The sequence below is a fragment of the Rutilus rutilus genome, assembly GCF_951802725.1.
Source record: "Rutilus rutilus genome assembly, chromosome: 14".
NCBI lineage: Eukaryota > Metazoa > Chordata > Actinopteri > Cypriniformes > Leuciscidae > Rutilus > Rutilus rutilus.
The window spans coordinates 33,839,586-33,862,602 of NC_140219.1; the positions used below are offsets into that span (position 1 = coordinate 33,839,586).

The window sequence follows — 23,017 nt, forward strand, 5'->3', positions numbered from 1 at the left end:
TATACGGTGCAAGATTATCCAATTCAAATCAATGTGATAAACGAGTTAGGTCAAAGTAATCAAACAGTAGTCAGATTACATTACGTTAAATGTAAAATGTAAGGCATAAAGTTACTAACTTCATTTTTTTGTCCTGTAATTCGGAATCAGTATTAATGGACTACAATTAGCACTGCTTCTTATTTGATGCTAAAGCAGTTTGACGTGTGAACACTAGAGGTCAGCAGAGAGCCCGATCTCATAGAAATCAACGCAAAACAAGGTTTTAGCTCATTAGCAGTACCTCTTTCCTCCTTATGTTGAACTAAAATTAAGGGTAAATAAAATTACAAACACATTAAACTTTGAATTAAATAAAATAAAATTAAGATTTAACACTCATTTGATTACAGAATGAGCTTAATTCTCTGAGCTGAAAGTGGCCTGTAATTCTTTATCAAACCCTTTGCATCTTGAAGCTGCTGATACAGTGTAAATCAGAGGCACTTATTTTAAGCGAGCATGTTTCTGCATCATCATGACCCTGTCAGTCTGCTCCCTGAACTCTGAGCCAGTCCATTGAAGAGACACATTGTTTCTTAAGGCTGTTCTCTGAGTGTGTGTAGGAGAGACTGAGAGCAGCATTACACTGAAGCACAGCACTGCTGCCGACAGACAGACATGGGTAAGCTCAGCATTTCTGCTCTTTAAAAGGGACGGTTCGCCCTATTTTGTCATTTTTTTGTACATTTAAATGAACAATGTTATCTGTAGTTTGATAAACTTGCATATCCAGCAGCTACATATACATACACACATATTTGAGAGTGTCTGAATGTCACTGCAATCGATAGATACAAAATTCCTGCACAGGAGAGTTTCTCAGAACTAACTTTTCGTTGATTCATAATTTTAGCTCAGCGTATTTTGATCAGCTTGTGTTTTAGTGGATGTATGAAGTCAGTTCCTCACACAGGTGTAGATCATAACTTTAACTATGAACATCATTCACTAACACCAATGCTTTTAGAACATCATATTATGTCTTATAATTTCAAAGTTTTGCTTGTGCTGTATTTCTTGAAAATGAAATGGCACTTTGTTTGATATTTGGATATGTCTTAGAATAAATGTGAATGATATCCAAGTTTGTTTGTTTTTTACCTCAGTGGAATCAAAATATTTAATTAGGAATCGATAAGAATTGGAATTGTTAAATTTCCAATTAAAATGTATTAGTGCTGTTTCTGAATAGATCTGCTGGATATTAGACTTCAAGTTTTTCTTTATCCTTGTGTCTGTAGTAATTCAGAGGATATAGTTTTTTATTAAGTTTAACTAACTTTACATACACTGCTGTTCAAAAAGTGTGGGGTCTGTAAGGTTAAAAAATAATAATAATAATTTTGCTCACTATCTAAGGCTGCATTTATCTGATCAAAATAGTAATATTGTGAAATACTTTTACTGTGTAACATTTATTCCTGAGGTCAAAGCTGAATTTTCAGCATCATTACTCAGTCTTCAGTGTCACATGATCCTTCAGAAATCATTCTTAGATCATTTCTGATTATTATCAATGTTTAAAACAGCTGTGCTGCTTCATATTACAATTACAGTAATGTCGCTTAACGTTTTATAATATGGCACTGCTGAGTCACAACTAGGTTTGAGTATCGTTTGAATTTTAACGATTCCGATTCTTATCGATCCCTATTGTACTTCTTTTTTTTTTAAATAATAAAAATAAAAAACTTTGATATTAAAAGTATTTTTGATATTTAAAATCTAATTGGTTATTGCTTGATGACCTCAACAGAAACGTGTGTGATTGGTGGTAATGCTCAACGCTAAAAAGTAATCTTGCATGCCACGTGAGCATCTTTAACTGTAATGCCGCAACACTTTTCCTTTATTTTCACATTTCACTTCAATAGTGACAGTCGTAATAGATTAATTTTGATTATGTAGGGGAATTTAAAAAATATATATAGATTTGATAATGTGTGGTTTACCAACACCTGCTCCTCCATTTAAAAAATACAGAAATTGTTGTGGGTTTTCACCAGAGACACATCTTTTGCACCAGTCTCGGACTGCATAAAATATGGAAGCTTGTGTTTGAATGCAACCACATAGCAACACCCTAGCAACCACCCAGAGTACCCTAGCAACAGCATAGGAACCACATTAAACCATTTCAGCTACTTTAAACTTCAAACTACTTTAAACTTTAAACTAATATAAACTTTAAAATTACTTAAACTTCAAACTTCTTCAAACTGTCTGGTCCAGCTTTCTCAAGCCAACTTAAAGTTTGTCTCGACGAACTTTTTAATCTAGTTCACATTTATTCTAAGTTTAATTGCTAAATATTTAATTGTAACTGAATACCATAAACAAAACTCAACATGCTAAAGAAAACTTAAACAAGGAACTTTAGTCTACGTTTTACCTTAGCAAAAACTAACTAACCTAACTAATATACATTTCAAGCATAAAGACAAGTGAATACTCAGTAATTAAAAAAGAACAAATAAACAAATTTTAGCAATCACACAAATAAATACACCTGAACAAAGATACGATTGAAATAAACAATGTTTTAAGATTTTCAAGTTCAGGAACAGAAACTGTAACAAAAAAAACACTATGAATAAAATATACATTACAAATATAGTTACAGAAGTTATTCAGTCAAGAACTGTCTTTTGTTGTTTGATTAACATTATTTTAGTGACGACAGCAGGAATATTAGGCTGCTATTGCTTTAAGAGCTGCACGGATCCAATATACTGATACACGTGCGTTTCCTTTCTCAACTCTTTACTAACACTTACGATATAACCAAGGATATTTCGACCTGTTTTTGTGTGTATTTGTCCATTCAAGTGCAAAGCGATGCGGAAGAGAACTCAGTTCAGTATTACGCACAATACAGTATGTCAAATCAAATCCAGTCACCTTTATTTATATAGCGCTTTTACAATACAGATTGTTTCAAAGCAGCTTTACAGAGATAACAGGAAAATAATGCAACCAAGTTTGTATGCATGAAAGGTGGCGTTCTGTGTTTGTATTTTGAGAAAACAGTGTGTGAGCCTTCTTGCGCTTGAATGGTTTAAAATCACATTAATATGCACTCAGAGGAATCGATAAGAGGAATCAACATTTTAATTTTACAACAAGTATCTGATTCCTCACCTGAAGTATTCGAATGCAGAATTGGATTCGATCTTCGATTCCTAACCCTAGTCACAAAGTATTTAATTAAAAATGTATTATTGCACACGATTATAAAACATAATATTTTAAATAATCAGTGTTGGACAGTAGCGTCGCTACACGTGGTGACGTTACTAGTTTAACTACATTTGGTGCTAGCGCCGCTGTTTTCTGAATCAAATAGCTTTTCAATAGCGAAGCTCTTTGTTGAACAAGTAATGCGGCAGCATCCACACAAGCTACATTTTCCCAAGCATTTCTGAAGCTCAAGCTCAAATTTGGAAATACAACTGCTAAGGATCACTGATCTTGGACATTCACGGACCTGTGCTGGCAGTGTAGCCAACAGAAGTACTTCCGTATGACGGTGACTACTACTTCTTTGTGTTTTAGGGTGGTTGGCAACAAGCTCCATCCCAAATCTTCCCCCCTCAGTATTGCCTCTGGTTCCTCCCCTAGACTTATTTCAGTCTGCTGTAGGGCCCGCGGTGGCACCGGCTCTTTGTTTGCTTGTCATTGCTGGCCCTTGTGTGGCATCGAGACAAAGACTATTGTCAGTGCAGCCACAAAAAGAGACACTCTGGCTCTTGGTCCTCCTTATTTTCTCACACTCCTCATGCCGTGGTACGGAGCAGCTCCGTCGCTCACCCCCACACACACACCAGCACATGATCCGGACGGAGGAAGAATCACACACACTTACACCCGTCCGCAGACACACACTCGCGCTCCTCGCTGCAGCTGCTGCTTTGTCGCAGTGTTTCAGATTTGGCTCATGTGAATAGATATCTGTGAGAGTATGAGCTTGTTATATTGTTTTGGATTTGAATGAGCCCTGTTTGCAGTGTATATTATTAGTCTATATTATTTGCCATGGTTGAATTCTTAAGCTTAGGGGGCTTGTTTAAATCAGCAGAAGTATAGATGCTTCACTGAGCTGGCGTTACTAATTAAACTAACAATAAATCTAATAGTCGATGTTTCTAGCACCAGTGCTCCAGAAATGTCTTTTAGGGTTACACTCTTGCTATATGCAACACAAGCTGTATTTGTATAGCACTTTTCACAATAATTGTTTCAAAGCAGCTTTACCGAAATCCATGTTTCACTGATGCAATGTCCTTTGGCCCTAATGAATCTAGCATTAAATAAAGAAACCGCATTGGTGGTGAGGAGTTGGAGAACAACCTTGAACGAACCTGACTTTCTCAAGTGTAATTTAAAGGGATACTCCACTTTTTTTGGAAATAGGCTCATTTTACATCTCCCCCAGTTGTCAATAAACTTTGCTGCCGTACCATGGGTCCAGCAGGCGTAATGATATGACGCAGCGCCTGAAAATAGTCCCCAGCTCAGTAGACTATAGGGTCCACTATTTTCAGGCGCTGCGTCATATCATTACGCCTGCTGGACTCATGGTACGGCAGCAAAGTTTCTTGATTATTACGCAGGAATGAGAGTATAGTTCCTAGCCATATCAGCCTAGAAAATCGCAACTTTTCATTTTCCGTCGGTCTTAGTACACGATGTAACTACAGAAGAGTCAAGTTTTAAATAGGAAAAATATCGAAACTCTTTGGTCATTTTTTTGAGAGAGATGCTAATGGTCCTGTCCGATTCAATGATCTATGCTAAGCTATGCTAAAAGTGGTACCGCCAGACCCGGAGATCGGCTGAATGGATTCGAAAACGGTAAAACTCAACTGTTTAACTCTGGGGGAGCTGGAAAATGAGCCTATTTCCAAAAAAAGTGGAGTATCCCTTTAACAATAATATATTGCTCTAAATTAGTACAAGTCATGCGTTTGGTTAAACAATTGAAGTTACCATCTAATTACTAAAGTAATATTTATCATTGATGCAGAACTTAACACGTAGCCATTATAGAGATATGAGCTAAAAACTCTAGCTCGGTTTTCAGTCCCAGACTAAAATGCATGATTGAGCCGTTTTAAATGAAAGCATATCTTAAAATATGTCAGTGCTATTGTTTTGTCTTAAGATGCACACCAGTAAGGTTTTTTTTTTTTTTTTTTTTTTAAGGCACGTTTATAAAAGCCTCTAAAATGTCCTAATTGAACTAATAAGGCCTAATCCTGACTTAATCCAAACCCTGTTTGTGAAACTGGGCCCATAAACTGCACTTTTAAGCTGTCGAGATGCAAATTATATTGTAAAGATACTATGTGTACAGGTTTTTGGTCAAGTGAATAATGTCTCTGTTTTATCAGAATTAAATAGAACACTGTAAACAAATGATTGCCATTGTAATGGTAAAAGACATGTTGACTGGTTAAAACTAAGTTCCATTACTCTATATGGTGGAAAACTGTGATAAATCGAATGGGACATTAGTGATGGGGACGAGACCGCCTATGCCGAGTCCGAGTCAAGACCGAGTCTTTGAAGGGTCGAGTCCGAGTCGAGACCGAGTCCGTTGGTTTTCAAATTCAGTCGAGTCCGAGTCAAGACCGAGTCTTTGAGGAAGCAAGTCAGAGTGGAGCCCGAGTCTTTAGGAGTCGAGACCAAGACCATAAAAACATGTCAGTTTTCATATTCATGATTTAATATCACCCCAGTTAATAATCAACAGTTAGGCCTACAGACTAAGCTAGATTGGGAATTGTTTAGAGGAGCAGTCTTAACGTCTTAATATGGACTATGCTTTTACTATCATTAAACAAATCCCTACCACATGCATCATCTTCTGCCTATTTTTCTAAACTGCTTCAACAGTGCTGCTCTGTCAACATGTTAAGCCCACCCTGACTTTTTTAATCATAGTTAGGACATGCAGAGCAAATTAAAATGTTCTACTGGTATGTATTCTAGTGGACTAGTGATGGGGACGAGACCGCCTATGCCGAGTCCGAGTCAAGACCGAGTCTTTGAAGGGTCGAGTACGAGTCAAGACCGAGTCTTTGAAGGAACAAGTCCGAGTCGAGTCCGAGAAAGCAGAAATCGGTCTCGAGACCGGACTCGAGTACTACATCACTATTAAATTTACAGTGTTAGAAAAAAATCGTAGATTCCCAGAATTCCCTGTGTCATTCTTATTTGTTTCTTAGTTGTTGTTTTTTTGTCTTTAGCTTTGTAAATTAAGGTTTTATGTTCTTATGTATCTTACGTTGTTAAATTAATGTTTATTGAATTGTTTTGCATCATGTGTGTTACCACGATGGTGTTTTTTTTTATTTGTGTCTGGATAAAAAAAAATCTGGACTTTACGGTAAAGTTCTGGCCAGTTTTGGATTCAGTCAAGGAAATTACTGGTCATCCCGTCTTTAATCTCTTTAATACACTCTGTTAACTTGGATAATTTTGACATTTCTAGAAGAAATACACAATATATCAGCATAACAATGGAAACTAATCTTGTATTTACTAATAATATTTCCAAGAGGAAGCTTTTATAAGCAAACAGCAGAGGGCCTAACACAGAGCCTTGCTGCACCCCATACCTTACTGGTGTCACGTTAGACGGTTCCTCTTTTGAACAGAGAATATGATGTGTGAAGGTCTGAATCTCTGATATGGGTAGACATAAGCTGACCTTTCATATGCCTTTGTTATGAATCCCCAGGTTGTTATGAATGCTGTATGCGCTGTCTGGGAGGAGTGCCGTACGTCTCTCTCGTGGCCACTCTCCTGTGTTTCTCTGGCATTGCTCTGTTCTGCGGCTGTGGACATCAGGCCCTTACAGAGAGCGAAAGACTCATCGAGAATTACTTCGCCCGAGACCATCAGGACTACATCACCCTAGCGTACCTGTGCGTGCCAGAAGTATCTCTAACAACTATGTGCAATTCCAATTTCAGTTTTAAATCAATTTATTCGCCTATAATCAAAAGTTTACAATAAAAATCATATGAAAAAGGAAGTTTAATTAAAGTATTGTAAGGTGTCAAAAGTGAATTTGTGCTAGAATTAGTAGACCATGTTTTATTGTGTGGAACGATCAGTCATTTTAACATTTTTATTGTGAACATGTCTCTCTCTCTCTCTCTCTCTCTCTCTCTCTCTCTCTCTCTCTCTCTCTCTCTCTCTCTCCCTCCCCTGTAGTATAGAGTATTTTCAGTACATTATCTATGTCCTGGCCTCCTTCTTCTTCCTGTACTGTATAGTCCTGCTGGCTGAAGGCTTTTACACCACCAGTGCAGTTCGCCAGTCATTTGGAGAATTTCGTAGTACAGTTTGTGGTCGCTGTCTCAGTACAACGGTGAGTGATTCATGTTCAAACACAGATGCTTTACTTACTTCATGTAAGCAAACTAAAAACATTTAAAGATTTTTTTACGCTGCATATTTCCATTCAATGAATCTATAAAGCTTTCAGAGGCTGTTCAAAAAGTTGATATTTACTGAATTTGTTCCCCTATGTGTATCACTTCTGTAAATGCAAAATTGGTGCAAGATTTTCAGTTTCATGTTGTGTCATTGATGTGAAACCTGGTGAAATCTATCACTTGAATAAGCATATGTGCAATTGTTTTATTTTTATATATTTCTGAACAATTGAATTAAAATAAAAAGTGTAATTCCTCCCACAGTTCATCGTGATCACTTACGCCCTGGTTGTAGTCTGGTTGCTGGTGTTCTCCCTCTCTGCGATTCCTGTGTATTTCTTCTACAACATGGCAAACACCTGTCAGACCATAAACTTCCTCTCTGAAACTCCCTCCAGCATCAACCAGCTGTGCATTGATGCCAGACAGTACGGTAATGACCCCGCGATGCATTCATCTATCTCTCAACAGCTTAGACCTCTGATATCGCAGCTCTGTAATAATGATTAAAGTCCTGTTGATGATGTACGAGTCTTTTGAAGTGTCCTGATGTTCAGATGTTCTCTGGAAAGAAGTGCATGAATACAAACACTTGATTTCACATTTTGCTGCATTCTGAAATGTCAGATCATTTAATTCATTGCATTGCCAGTTTGCCACATGAGTATGGCAAGCCGTTTTACTTTTATTCATTCGCAGGATATGAATTCTTGATGTCAAAAATTTAATTTCCACTAGGAAAAATGTATTCTTGGTATCAACAATAACTTCATCACTTGCAGAAATGCGCATTCTTGATATCAAGAATTTAATTTCAACTAGTAAAAACTATAATTCTTGGTAACTGTAATTATATTTTCACTAGTTAAATGTCACCATAGGCTGCCATTCAAATTCAGTTGTTGATATCAAGAAATGATTTCTTACTAGTAAAAAACATTATCGTTGAAAAACAAAATAGATCTTACAGTAAAAAATACAACTTTCCTGACATCATAATAAGAATGACAGTTCTTCTAAAGAAATCCTTTAGTTTGACATGTTTTTTTTTTTCTTAAAGAAAAAAAATTTTTTAGAAAAATTTCACTGCTTATTAATATTTTACAAATATATATTTTAAAAACATATGACATACATATACACACACACATATATATATATATATATATATATATATATATATATATATATATATATATATACAGTGAGGAAAATAAGTATTTGAACACCCTGCTATTTTGCAAGTTCTCCCACTTGGAAATCATGGAGGGGTCTGAAATTGTCATCGTAGGTGCATGTCCACTGTGAGAGACATAATCAAAAAAAAAAAAAATCCAGAAATCACAATGTATGATTTTTTAACTATTTATTTGGATGATACAGCTGCAAATAAGTATTTGAACACCTGTCTTTCAGCTAGAATTCTGACCCTCAAAGACCTGTTAGTCTGCCTTTAAAATGTCCACCTCCACTCCATTTATTATCCTAAATTAGATTAGATTAGATTAGATTAGATTCAACTTTATTGTCATTACACAAGTACAGGTACAAGGCAACGAAATGCAGTTCCGTGAAAATTAGAACATTACAGTTCAAAAGTCTCTTGCTGTATGTGATGTTGAGTCGAATCTCCTCCATTTTGTTCAACAGCGACCGTACATTGGCAAGGAAAATGCTGGGTAAAGAGAGCCGGTGTGGTGTTAGCTTTAGCTTAGCTCTTAGTCCTCCGCGCTTCCCCCGCCTTTGTTTACGATCTCGCCGGCGCCTGCGAGCACTTCCGCCCGGCCGGGCAGAGTGCATAGCCTCGGGTGATCTGGCGATCTCAGGAAGGAGTCGAAGGTTGTCCATAAAACTGTCGGAAATTCGCAAACCAATATCCAAAAGCTCACCTTGGGTGTACGATGTTAAGGCACAACTGTTCTGGACGAACAGACCCGAAATGAGCAAGAAAAATACTGCTAAATTACAGAATCTGGAGAGACCGCGAGCCTCGCGATGTACTCGCGCCGCCATCTTGGATCTTTCAATTTGTACAATTTTGATTGTAGATCAAATTTGATTGTAGATTGTAGATTTGATTGTAGATGCACCTGTTTGAGGTCGTTAGCTGCATAAAGACACCTGTCCACCCCATACAATCAGTAAGAATCCAACTACTAACATGGCCAAGACCAAAGAGCTGTCCAAAGACACTAGAGACAAAATTGTACACCTCCACAAGGCTGGAAAGGGCTACGGGGAAATTGCCAAGCAGCTTGGTGAAAAAAGGTCCACTGTTGGAGCAATCATTAGAAAATGGAAGAAGCTAAACATGACTGTCAATCTCCCTCGGACTGGGGCTCCATGCAAGATCTCACCTCGTGGGGTCTCAATGATCCTAAGAAAGGTGAGAAATCAGCCCAGAACTACACGGGAGGAGCTGGTCAATGACCTGAAAAGAGCTGGGACCACCGTTTCCAAGGTTACTGTTGGTAATACACTAAGACGTCATGGTTTGAAATCATGCATGGCACGGAAGGTTCCCCTGCTTAAACCAGCACATGTCAAGGCCCGTCTTAAGTTTGCAAATGACCATTTGGATGATCCAGAGGAGTCATGGGAGAAAGTCATGTGGTCAGATGAGACCAAAATAGAACTTTTTGGTCATAATTCCACTAAACGTGTTTGGAGGAAGAAGAATGATGAGTACCATCCCAAGAACACCATCCCTACTGTGAAGCATGGGGGTGGTAGCATCATGCTTTGAGGGTGTTTTTCTGCACATGGGACAGGGCGACTGCACTGTATTAAGGAGAGGATGACCTGGGCCATGTATTGCGAGATTTTGGGGAACAACCTCCTTCCCTCAGTTAGAGCATTGAAGATGGGTCGAGGCTGTGTCTTCCAACATGACAATGACCCGAAGCACACAGCCAGGATAACCAAGGAGTGGCTCTGTAAGAAGCATATCAAGGTTCTGGCGTGGCCTAGCCAGTCTCCAGACCTAAACCCAATAGAGAATCTTTGGAGGGAGCTCAAACTCCGTGTTTCTCAGCGACAGCCCAGAAACCTGACTGATCTAGAGAAGATCTGTGTGGAGGAGTGGGCCAAAATCCCTCCTGCAGTGTGTGCAAACCTGGTGGAAAAACTACAGGAAACGTTTGACCTCTGTAATTGCAAACAAAGGCTACTGTACCAAATATTAACATTGATTTTCTCAGGTGTTCAAATACTTATTTGCAGCTGTATCATACAAATAAATAGTTAAAAAATCATACATTGTGATTTCTGGATTTTTTTTTTTTTAGATTGTCTCTCACAGTGGACATGCACCTACGATGACAATTTCAGACCCCTCCATTATTTCTAAGTGGGAGAACTTGCAAAATAGCAGGGTGTTCAAATACTTATTTTCCTCACTGTATATATATATATATATATATAATATTGCAGAAAAACATAAAACTGGAAATTATATAACATAATATGTGTGTCAAAGTCAATCATTTAAGTATCTTAAAATATAATAATTTGACCTTTTTGTGACAAGGTGAGGTTAATTGTAGTTGTAAAATGTCATGTGGTGTGTATGGAAGCTTGTTTCTCCCACAAAATACAAAATTCTGATTTTCTTGCTCAAAATTGTGAGAAAAAAAGTCAGAATTGTGAGATAAAAAGTCGCAATTACCCTTTTGTTTCTGTGGCGGAAACAATCTTCCATAGGTGTGTCTAAAAATATAATTATTTATTATTTATATTTATTTATTTATTACAGTTTGTACACTCAACTGTGTTCAAGATGTAAGGTGGAAAGTAGGCTACTTGATCGACATTTTAGAGTCACTAAATTTCTTGTAAAAAGTATAAACGTTCATAACTATTAGAAACCAAATACACAGTTACACAATATTATACAATATATGTCACTGACCCATGTGTGTACAATGTGACGGCGCACTTGAAATGCGTAATCTCTGTTCTCTTAACGAATGAACATGGTGTTATTTATACTGACACAAATCTCAATAAAACATCATTGTGCCTTGATCTCTTTCATGCTGTGACAGTGTTTCGTGTGTCTGTCTCTCTAAGGTTTACTTCCATGGAACGCAGTCCCAGGAAAGGTTTGTGGGATGACCCTGTCGAATGTGTGCAAGACAAGAGAGGTAAGACGTGCCATTCAATGTCTTCCCGTAATTCCTCAGAAAACCTTCCTCAAAGCCGAGCTCACACATTCAGGCTGCGCAGTGAGTGTTCAGGACGTCACGTTTAGTTTCTGACTTGTTTTGCAGTTTTTCTTGACCTATGACCTGTACATCGCTGCCTTCGCTGGAGCGGGGATGACGGTCTTGGCTCTGGTGAGTGTGTGCAGAACTGAACACAATCACAGTGTGTTTTCATGACGCCATTCCCGTAGGTGTCGAGGAATTCTGTCCCTGCATTTATTAAAGGGCTGGCTGTCATTTATTGTGCTCAAATGCCTTGGATGATTGTGAGAACAGCTTATTTTGCGTTTGGAGGGAGTTTTCAGCGCTGTGAAAATGTCATGACCACACATGTGACTTTCTGATAATGTCTGACGTTTGAGTTCCTGCTGAGCTTTCTTAAAAAGTGCAATGTGATTTTCATTAAATTAAGCAAAATTTCTCCCACAACCTCAATAATATATTGATAAATAATAATAAAATAACTCCCACAACCTCAGCATCAATGTGGTAAAAACCATAGATGTGTGTGTATATGTATATGTGTATATATATGTAGCGGCTGTTTCTATGGGCTGCTATGAGAAAGCCGTCCACCATATTGGAACAGTCAAAGCCGGTCCATAAACAGTCGAGAGCAAGTTGAATGTGACTGCTGCTGTGGTTAGTATCAGTTTGTATCAATATCTGCAATAATATGCAATAGACTTCAGCAGATGATTTTCATAGAATTTTGTTTATCATGATTAACTCAATATGAGATGAAGGCGTTAGCTGACATGACAAACCTTGAGTTAATGCATATAAAAACACAAACCAACACATTCTCACCTGTAAAAGGTTATCCCATTCCTTCTGGACTTTAAATCTCGGCAGTTTTTACAACCAGAAGCTGCGCAATGTTGTGGCATCTAAGAAAACTCATTGATTATTATGGTGCGTGACGACACGCTGACTGTTCCAAGATGGCGTTTGCCGAATGTGACATCTACATATACATATCTATGATAAAAACTAGGGCTGTGACAATACGCCTAACTCACAAGACAATACATGATATTGGGTTTATGAGAATGAGACGAGACGATGCTTTAACACTATTTTTAAGAAACCTTCAATGACAAAATATATGACTTGGAAAATAGTCATTTATTCAACTGAAAGTCAGAAAATGCAAAACAATTCGGGTGCATTTTGAAATGTTTTAACTAATCTTGGGCTGTGACTAACGATTATTCAAGTAATTTTTTTGACGATTAATCAAATCATTTTTTGTAGCAATAAAAATAGTGAATAAAAAAAGTTAATAATAGCCTTTAAAATAACTTAAAATACATATATAATAACAGAGGCAATCATAATTGGATCAAATAAAGTATCAAAAGCAAGTTATCATATGGTTTTATTGAACAACACTATTAAAATACATATTGTAATCATAGTCATGTATATAATGTATTATAACAAATGCCTGCAGAGGGCGCCAACAGCCTGGCGTTTGTTGTTGTTACACTTTACAGCAGATCAAATCCTTGTTTAATTTTGACCAAACAATATTTAATTCAAATGTCCTCGTAATCTTTAATATTTGGCACTTATTTATGATAGAAATGCTATAGCGAGAGTTTAAACTTTTATTTTGAAATTGCGATGAACAACAGTTTGCATATTTAGAAACATATTGATGTATACTCCTGTGGTGGTGTAGGTTAATAAATGACTTGCGTCACAAATCTGGTGAATTGACGCACATTGTGTTTTCAGATGAACGTTATAAGCAACCCAAACTCACAGCATATGAGTAAACTGAGCTGCTGAGACGCTGGAAGAAATCTGCATGTAAATAATTAAAGTGCCGCGCTTCACTCTGAAACACGCAGCGCACTTTATTGAATTGTCAGAACAGTATAATACAAGCACTGTAAAAGGTTTTGCCACAAACTCAACTCCGTCATGCTGATATTGCAAGCTTTTCACCTCAACGAGAAATATCGTCACGTTTTAATATTTCGAGATCCTATGGCATGAGATCTCATCACATCCCTAGTAACAACCACTCAGAACATTAGCTTTGTGGGTTGGGTTTTTCTGATTGGTTTCTTGTCACTGGGTCTTATTCATATATATTATCTTTTGTTTCTGTCTTTCTCTCTTCAGCTCACATATACTGTGTCCACCACCTATAACTTTGCGGTTCTGCGGTATCTGGGGAGGAAAGGCATCAGTCCGCGGTGTTAACGTCTCTCCTGTCCTGGTGTCCACTGGTCCCTCTACCCTCAATAACAGCACCATATCTCATCTCGTGCTTTTCCACAACACCGTTTCCTGACTGTCTTTTACATTTTTGGATGTAAAGGCTTAGATTTTTGGAATCTTTTCTCCAAACTATCTTTCAACTAATTTTTCCACCTATACCCCTCCCATCCACCAGGGGAAGTATTCTGCCTTCAAGTCTTCTGGGACGTTATAATTGTGTTGACGTAACAAAACGGGTGTGCAAAATATCCATGTATTTTATCATTCTCGTGCTGCCACAAAGAATGACGGCAGGTGTAGCTTTGGTCTCAGTCGGCTCACTAGTAGTGTTTTTTTTTCATGGTTTCAAGCCAACTTTACCAATATTATTCTTCAATAGTACACAACTAAACTGTATAGTCAACTTAATTATGACCTAGCCTAGGCCTATATAGTGATTTTGAAGTTGAAATTGTGTATAACACATAACACTGACTGTAAAATATGTATGTATGGGGTGACATATTTTGAGTTTTGATCATTTTACCGGGCCAGTTTTGTTACACAGACCTGGCGACTCTGACGATCATGCCAACACGACTTGAAGTCAACTATAAGTATTGGATTCCATTGTTTATTTTTTGTTTTTGAGATGTGATACTATAGATCATAGATATATGTACATAGATGCCTCATAAGTGGCTGTTTCTATGAGCCGCCATACGTAAGAGGTCCGCCATATTGGAACAGTCAAAGGCGGTCCGTGAACATTTGAAAGCAAGTTAACTGGGCGTCTGTAACTGTAGTTAGATGCATGTATGAATATCTACATATGAAATAGACTTCAGCAGATGATTTTGCTAAACTAATACAATACAACAAGATCGTCAGCTAACATGACATTAAAAAGTTACCATAATATAAGTAAAAACATTGAGACATAAAAACGCAAACCAACACATTCCCATCTGTGAAAGGTTCTCCCATTTCTTCAGGAATGTAAATCTCGGCAGTTTCACAGCGAGAAGCTGCGCAATGTTGTGGCATCATTGACCCGGTTTACTCCTGGTATTAAGGTGTGTTTTGTTCGATCGGATCACAAGTAGACGAAGGAGACACATTCCTGGTTCACACCTGGTGTTTTAATCCGTCTATTTTGTGCACTTTCAATCACTTCTGTCCTGATTTCTTCGAGGGGAGGGTTTGTATGGGTTTTCAGATCTTTCGATCTAATGGACGAAATAAGCTCACGAAATTTACAAATGAACGCGCCTGGAGATGACGGAGAAACGCACAGAGATCATTATCTTTCGTATCTGCTCTGACAGCCGCTAGATCACTCCGAACGCTGTGAGTGTTTGTTAGAAATCAGGAATGGTGAGAGAACATTGTGCTTCGTCCTTTTTTTCCTCTTCAAATCAAATTTGGATAAAGTTTGAGTCCCGTCTGGCTAGCGCTCTTCCCATGTTTACGCATTAGGTCATTAGGTGGAGAGAAGACGGTCTTTTGTGGCTGTTCGAACACATTCGGTCACATGAGCGTTTACACTATGAAAGCAATCCGGACGAATGAGTTTTTAACTACCTCTGGAAGTGGTGGAAAGTGGACAAGCTCAAAACGTTTTAGACTCTGTTTACACCTGTATTCAGCATCGACTACTTGTGATCCGATCGACCAAAAGGCATCTTAATACCAGGAGTAAACAGGGCCTTTGATTCTTACGGTGAGAGACGAAACACTGACCGTTCCAAGATGGCTGGAGCGCCGACGTGTCTGAAGCGGAAATATATATATAATCAAGGACACTGTAAAATAAAGTGTTATCAAGGTTTTTTTTTGAGGATCTAAAAATCTGATGTTATGGTACTACCCAATGGTTTTGTCGGTAACACTTTATTTTACAGTGTCCTTGTTACACGTTACATGTAGGTAGTCTCAATAGTAATTACTATACATTATAATTACATGCAACTAATCCTAACCCAAACCTAATCCTAACCCTATAGGAAGTACATGTAGTTAATTAATATTACTCAATATTACTACTTAAATGTATAATTACACTGAAACACGGACACCTTAAAATAAAGTGTAACCAAAACCTCTCATGGTGATGGCTGGTTTCCATAGTGACCATCCCTCACATCTGGTTGCCATGGAGAGAGAGACAACAATGTGTGACCCCAGCACTTTTTTTTTTCTCACAGTCTCTTGAAAGGACTGAATAAAGCCTAAACAATGGACCAGCCCCTCTTTGTTGGAGGAAAGCCACAGGGGTCAGTTTACGCGTCAGAAGATATCGCCCACTTACAAAGAGGCTTCTGGGACTTTTCAGCCGCTCGAATAAAAGCCTGTGCACAGATGGGGCTAATGATGTCTGATGCTGCAGAGGGTGTCCGTGCTAATAGTGTTTCACGCCTGGGATATTTGACTCAAAACTGAGAGCAAAAATGTAGAAAACAAAAAGCAGTCTTCTTAGCCGTAGCTTAATTTTGTTTTTCGTTTTCTGTATATAGGTTGTTTTTTTTGTTGTTGTTGTTTTTATAACAGAAGTTGACCAATTCAGGGATTGATTATTTGAACATATTTTTTTATAATGAAAGTCTTTTGTTGGCTGCTTGATCGCCCCCTAGTGTTTGGTGACAGCAGGGTTTTAGAGTAGATTTAAAGCAGTAGTTCACCCAAATAGTTCACAAATGAAAAACGGTCATCAGTGAATCGCCATTACGTCGTTTCAAACCGCCTTACTAAAAAACAATGTTAGGCAGAATGAAGTATGTACTTTTGCACTATAATCCAAGTCTTCTGAAGTCACACGAAACATAAGATTGCTTTTTTTATTGCCCTTGAAAAACATGCCCTTTAACATGGCTTTTAAATCTAATTTGTGCTTCCTTTTATTAAAATTTGGCTCAATGCAATTTTATGAGTAATTTAAAAAAAGCAATTCTGTCAAGATCCATCATAGAAGACTTGAAATGATATGGACTACTTTAATGATGCTCTTATGTCTTGATGGAGCTTTGTCCTGCTATTACTGTTTGAAAAAGAGCAGTGTGAACATTCTTCGAAATATCTCCTGTTGTGTTCCACAGTAAAAAATATAGTCAAGTCGTCACATTTATTTATATAGAGCTTCATATAAGGATTGTATCAAAGCAGCTTCACATTAATAAACAGGAAAGTAACAGTGTTAGGGCTTGTTCAGCGAGATGTAGTTCAGTGGAATAAAAAAAGGGCAAGGTCTAGAAACATATTTTTTAAAAGTTAAACTTATTTTAACTTGAGCGACGTGTCTTTAGAATGCCATGTTTTTAGAACGCTGCATCTTTAGAATGCCGTGTCTTTAGAATGCCGCTTTTTAGAACGCCATGTTTTTAGAACACTGTGTCTTTAGAACGCTGTATCTTGTGTTTTTAGAATGCCGCAACTTTAGAATGCTGTGTCTTGTCTTTTGAACGCTGTGTCTTGTCTTTAGAACGCCGTGTTTTTAGAACGCCGCATCTTTAGAACGCTGTCTTGTCTTTAGAACGCCGTGTCTTTAGAATGCCGTGTTTTTAGAACACTGTGTCTTTAGAACGCAATGTTTTTAGAACGCCACATCTTTAGAACGCTGCGCCGTGTCTTTAGAATGCCTTTAGAACGCAGCATCTTTAGAACGCTGTCTTTAGAATGCCGTGTTTTTAGAATGCCGCATCTTTAGAACACTGTGTCTTGTCTTTAGAATGCCGTGTTTTTAGAACACTGTCTTTAGAACGCAATGTTTTTAGAACGCCGCATCTTTAGAACGCTACGCCGTGTCTTTAGAATGCCGTGTTTTTAGAACACTGTCTTTAGAACGCCGCATCTTTAGAACGCTGTGTCTTGTCTTTAGAATGCTGCATCTTTAGAACGCCGTGTTTTTAGAATGCCGTTGTCTTTAGAATGCCGTGTTTTTAGAACACCGTGCTTTTAGAAACACCCTGTCTTTAGAATGCTACGTTCACGTTGTGTCTTTAGAATGCTACGCTGTTTTTAGAACGCCATGTCTTTAGAACAGCTCTGCAGAAGACAAAGTGTTATTATTCAGCTCGTCAGTAAAAGTTTTATTCTCATCCGATAGTGTCAAATTGATAACATTACTGAATTAATTGTCTTTGAAAAGGTGACAGTGGCAGGGGACCAAAAACAAAAATAACGTTTGGAACGACATGTGACTGCGACGAATATCTGAACCGTGAACAATTTTGTTATGTAACTCTATTTATCAGGAGATTATTATTGTAGTTATTGTATAACGCTTTCTTTTGCTTCAATTAATCAGTGATTTGACTTTTTTCAGTTTGTTTATTAGTAGCACTAACAGCGTTTCCTAGATTTCTGTGTAGACTACTGCTTCGTTCAGCTCAGGTTTCTCACTGTATCCTGCTGTCGGCTGCACAGAGCTGTAAAAACTGGAGGTTCAGCTGAAATAAAGGTCAAAGCCTTGAGTTGTGTTTTAATGTGTGTTCTGTTATTCATAGATTCACTGTCCCCTGCATCTCGCAGCATGGCAGCTTGTGTTAGCAGAGCGTGATCGCAGAGAGAAGGAGGAGAGGAGACTGCATGCGCTCTTCGGGCGAGTGTTAGATGAGCACAGAGGAACCCTGCGCTCCCCTTACGATCTACACACACCAGATGTGTGACTCCAGAAGAAGATCCCGACTGAGGACACCCAAAACATATTGAGTTAACGTTATAAACCAAACACTGTATTTGAGTTACTAAGATTGTTACCTGGTTAAGCAGGAAAGAGCCTTTTGTTTAACACGTTTAAAACGATGACAGTATATGAGTTAAAACATAAACCACACATTATACGATTGCTGTTGCAGTTTGTTTATTCGTCGCATTGGATTTCTTGCAAACTAAAGCAGTCTTGACCTCCTTATTGCATCGGAGATGATGTGAAACAGACATTTGTGGTCCAGACATTAACACAATCCCTGCTTTCCAAACACTCATTTGGTCCTCATTTAAAGACGTCAGTGAATACAGGATTGATTGAACACTACAGCAACCTTATACCAATCACACGGTAAAAACTGACAGTCAGTATTCAATGCAGTAATGCCCTTAATTCACCACAGTTGAAAAATAATGAAAAATACAGTATTATTAATGCGATTCAATACTCCTGTGAACTGTAACATGATCAATACTGTGTCAGGAACGCTACAACACCGGCTCGAGCCGAAACAGCTCGGGTGAATCTCACAAAAAACATCCAGGATACACTTCACTACTAAATTATATATATTTATTACATGGCTTGGTTGAATTCTAATGTAGAATGCGGTGTGTTATTTCTTGATAACGGACCGCTGCGAAGTATAACACACCGTTGCCATGAAAAACAGCGCGTTGCTATGGACGCGGAACGGACTATTTTCTTTAGCGGAAGCAATATAATCGTTTTTAAATCAATAAACTCCTTTTTAAATCAATATTTTGTGTCAAATTATTTATTTATTTTGTAGGTAGCCATGTAATAAGCGGGATAATGTATAGCAAGGCGGTTGTTATAGCGAATAACAACCCCTTCAGGCTGATTCAAGACCCCTCCGCTTCGCGTCGGTGTCCCGTTCAGCCTGTCAGGGTTGTTATTCGCTATAACAACCGCCTCGCCATACATTATCCCTTACTTATTACATGGCTTGGTTGAATTATAATGTAGAATGCGGTGTGTTATTTCTTGATAACAGACCGCTGCTAAGTATAACACACCGTTGCCATGAAAAACAGAGCGTTGCTATGGACGCAGGATATGGATTCTAACTGTACAGACGGAACGGACTATTTTCTTTAGCGGAAGCAATACAATCGTTTTTAAAGCAATAAACTGCTTTTTAAGTCAATATTTTGTGTCAAATACACAATACACTTTAAATAAATACACTTTATTTGGTTGGTAGCCATGTAATAAGCGGGATAATGTATAGCGAGGCGGTTGTTATAGCAAATACAACCCCTTCAGGCTGATTCAAGACCTCTAAAGCTTTACATTATCCCTTATATATATATATATATATATATATATATATATATACACACACACACACACACACACACACACATATGCCATTCCATTTGTTGTCCATCATTGTGTCTAGATTTTCATTACTATACTAGAGAAATTGCAAATGAGAATTTTGAGAGGGAATTTTTTTTTTAATTGTCATAAAATCTGAATGCAATAGTTTTAATAAATAGGCTTTGAAGTCATTGCTTTATTTTTGCTCTTGTGGTGGAAATGACCTGCACATTTCTTTGTGAGATTCACCTGCTTATTGCAAAGCTTTAGTTCACATATCAAGTTGACATTTCGACTGACTAATCAAAAGACTTTTGTAACAAAGAAACACGTCCAACAGTTGCACTTCTGCATCTGAGTGGAGAATCTTTCCATCGTGTAATGGAGATCATCTGACGTAACATTTCCTCTCTGTAAACCCAGACGTTTGGTACCTTTATTAGCTGGAAAACACTATCCAGTATCAGAATGAATAAGTTCAGCAGTTTGTGTACAGGAAACACAGTGTTGCATCTATTTCCATTTCACAGTGTACCAACAACCATGTGACGTCCGTCAACAAAACCTAAGTAACAACAAACAATGTCTTGTGTTTTACATGTATAGCAGGCAAGCGGAGGTGTGTAAACAGAAACACGGCTACATGTGACGCATTAATGCCAGAACATCAGGCTCTCTCTGGTTACACTGAGAGCTGTAGCAGTACAGGTGTAGAAAACATTCATATTGGGCGGAAAGCACTATAGGAAATGAGTCAATATTATAAAAGATAGAAGTGAAATAAGTACCTATTAAATGCACTAAAATAAAAAGTGCCCTCTAATCAGGGTCAAAGGTCAGTGCAAGATACTGGGTACCATGTGCTTTGGTTTCATCTCAACACTGAACTGAAACTGAGGAAAGGATGGATGCGAGCGCATTGATCAGCTGACCTCTCCAAGTCTGCCGTAGACGGGTGTTGTTGAGCGGTTCAGAAGCGAACTGTGCGTCAGTCTAAGCAACGCTCCTGAGAGTCACTCAGAGAGACAGATGTGCAGCTAAAGCCCAGAGTACACTGCGCTTCTTACACGCGTGCGTGCCTTACAAAGCTTACTCCACTCCATACTGCGCTCTGGGAAGTTTCATCTTCGTCCAGTGTCTGCGCTATTTTTCTCCAGAAGTTATGAGCGTTAAAAATCTATTTGTATTCTTTTGTTTTTGTTCCGTCTCTTTAGTTTGGAAGCTTGTTTACGCCACAGAATAAAACATTTTAAAAGATAATTGCGACTTTTTATCTCACAATTGCAAGTTTACGACTTTATATCTCGCAATTCTGAGAAATAAAGTCAGAATGGCAAGAAATAAACTAATAATAAAATAAGATAAAAAGTCCAATTCTAGACTTTATAACACACAATTGCGACTTTATATCACACAATTCTGACTTTATATCATGCAATTGCGACTTTATATCACAAAATTCTGACTTTATATCACAATTCTGACTTTATAACACACAATTGCGACTTTATATCTCACAATTCTGACTTTATAACACACAATTGCGACTTTATATCTCACAATTCTGACTTTATAACAAAATTGCGACTTTATATCACACAGTTCTGACTTTATAACACGCAATTGAGACTTTATATCACACAATTCTGACTTTATATCATGCAATTCTGACTTTATATCTCCCAATTGCCTGTAATAAAGTCAGAATTGCGAGGTGATTTCTTGCAATTACGAGTTTATCTCACACAATTTTGACTTTATATCACGCAATTCTGAGATAAAAAGTCAGAATTACCTTTTTTTATTTTTTATTCTTGGGCGGAAACATACTTTAGTTTAGTTTTCTTCTGTAAAAACAACGGCCCAGGACAGTGTTGTCACCTAGTAGAACTTTTAGTGCAAAACAAATTCAGTGTGCATGTGCGTACAAGTAATTAATGCACGGTACAAAAATCTCTCGGCGCGCAAACTATTCTAGTGACAAAATTTGCTTTACGCGCACTTTATGCGGACCCTCGCATACATGTAAAAACCACAGTATACTTTGGGCTTCACCCTCAAACACACACACACACACACACACAAGACTTTCTCTCTACAGCACAGCCTTCAATTAGACATTGTAAAATTGCTCAAATATACACAACACAGGCTGACAACAAACTAAATTATTTAAAAAAAATAAAACAAAAAAAAGATATTTAATATCTAACACCAACTCTCTGTACCTCACAACAAAAAAAGGATAACTTCGATCTAAAGAAAAAGAAAACAATTATTTTAATCTTTTCTAAGTCTAAAAAAGTAATGCTGTACCGATGCATCTCAAACAGTCTGTTAGCAATATGCTAACCTGAGGTTGTGTGTTTGACCACACGTACCATAATAGGGTGAATCTAACGAAGAAATGGTCATATTTCATCCCAAAATCAACTTTGCATGAAGAACATTTAGGTTTTTCTTCCTATAATTCATTCATCCTGCCTGGACACAATTATTTTTAATAATTATTGAAACCAGCAAAAAAAAAAAAAAACGCAACAATAATTTACAGTTTAAATAATGTTATGAAACTTATTTTTCATATTACAGTAATGATCATGTTTTTTTTTTGTTTTTTTTACATTACGATAATGAGAATGTGGTCAAAATGTGTTATGATAATAATATCACAACATGTGGTGAATTTGTGGTGAAATATGACCCAAACATATTCTCGTCAGACTTCACCCAAAGAATAACTTATGAGCAAAATAAATTAAGAATGCCTTATTTCTTTCAATACCACATAAACACCCTTTCTCTCAAGCAATATTAATATCACTGACAGCAGCGGTCAGCAATGTGTCACTCTCTGGGGTTATGCATTTTAAAATATCAGACAAAACCAGTACCACAACATAGTAAGATGGTGCATTAAAACAGCAGAATGCAGAAGAGCGGCGGATCCAAACACCAGAAGCAGAAGAGCCTTCGACCGGGGAATGATCGGGGATTGAGCGCTGGGCAACGATTCATCGCATACAAAATAAAAGTCTGTTTACATAATATATGTA

The 23,017-nt window shown here is 37.7% G+C and overlaps 1 protein-coding gene across 2 annotated transcripts; it reads left to right on the forward strand.

Moving 5' to 3' along the window:
* The first annotated feature begins 206 nt into the window (after positions 1 to 206).
* On the forward strand, positions 207 to 18,749 carry plp1a (proteolipid protein 1a). 2 transcript variants are annotated; one of them, XM_084430046.1, is made up of 7 exons: positions 207 to 664; positions 6,788 to 6,974; positions 7,267 to 7,423; positions 7,755 to 7,923; positions 11,562 to 11,635; positions 11,762 to 11,827; positions 13,832 to 18,378. In XM_084430046.1, the coding sequence occupies exons 1-7, from the start codon at positions 661 to 663 to the stop codon at positions 13,910 to 13,912; spliced, it is 738 nt and encodes a 245-aa protein (XP_084286172.1). In that variant the 5' UTR covers positions 207 to 660; the 3' UTR covers positions 13,913 to 18,378. The 2 variants fall into 2 exon arrangements, with proteins under 2 accessions (XP_084286172.1, XP_084286171.1); XM_084430045.1 differs by lacking the exon at positions 13,832 to 18,378 and adding an exon at positions 18,412 to 18,749 and having other exon boundaries at positions 209 to 664.
* The last annotated feature ends 4,268 nt before the right edge of the window (positions 18,750 to 23,017 follow it).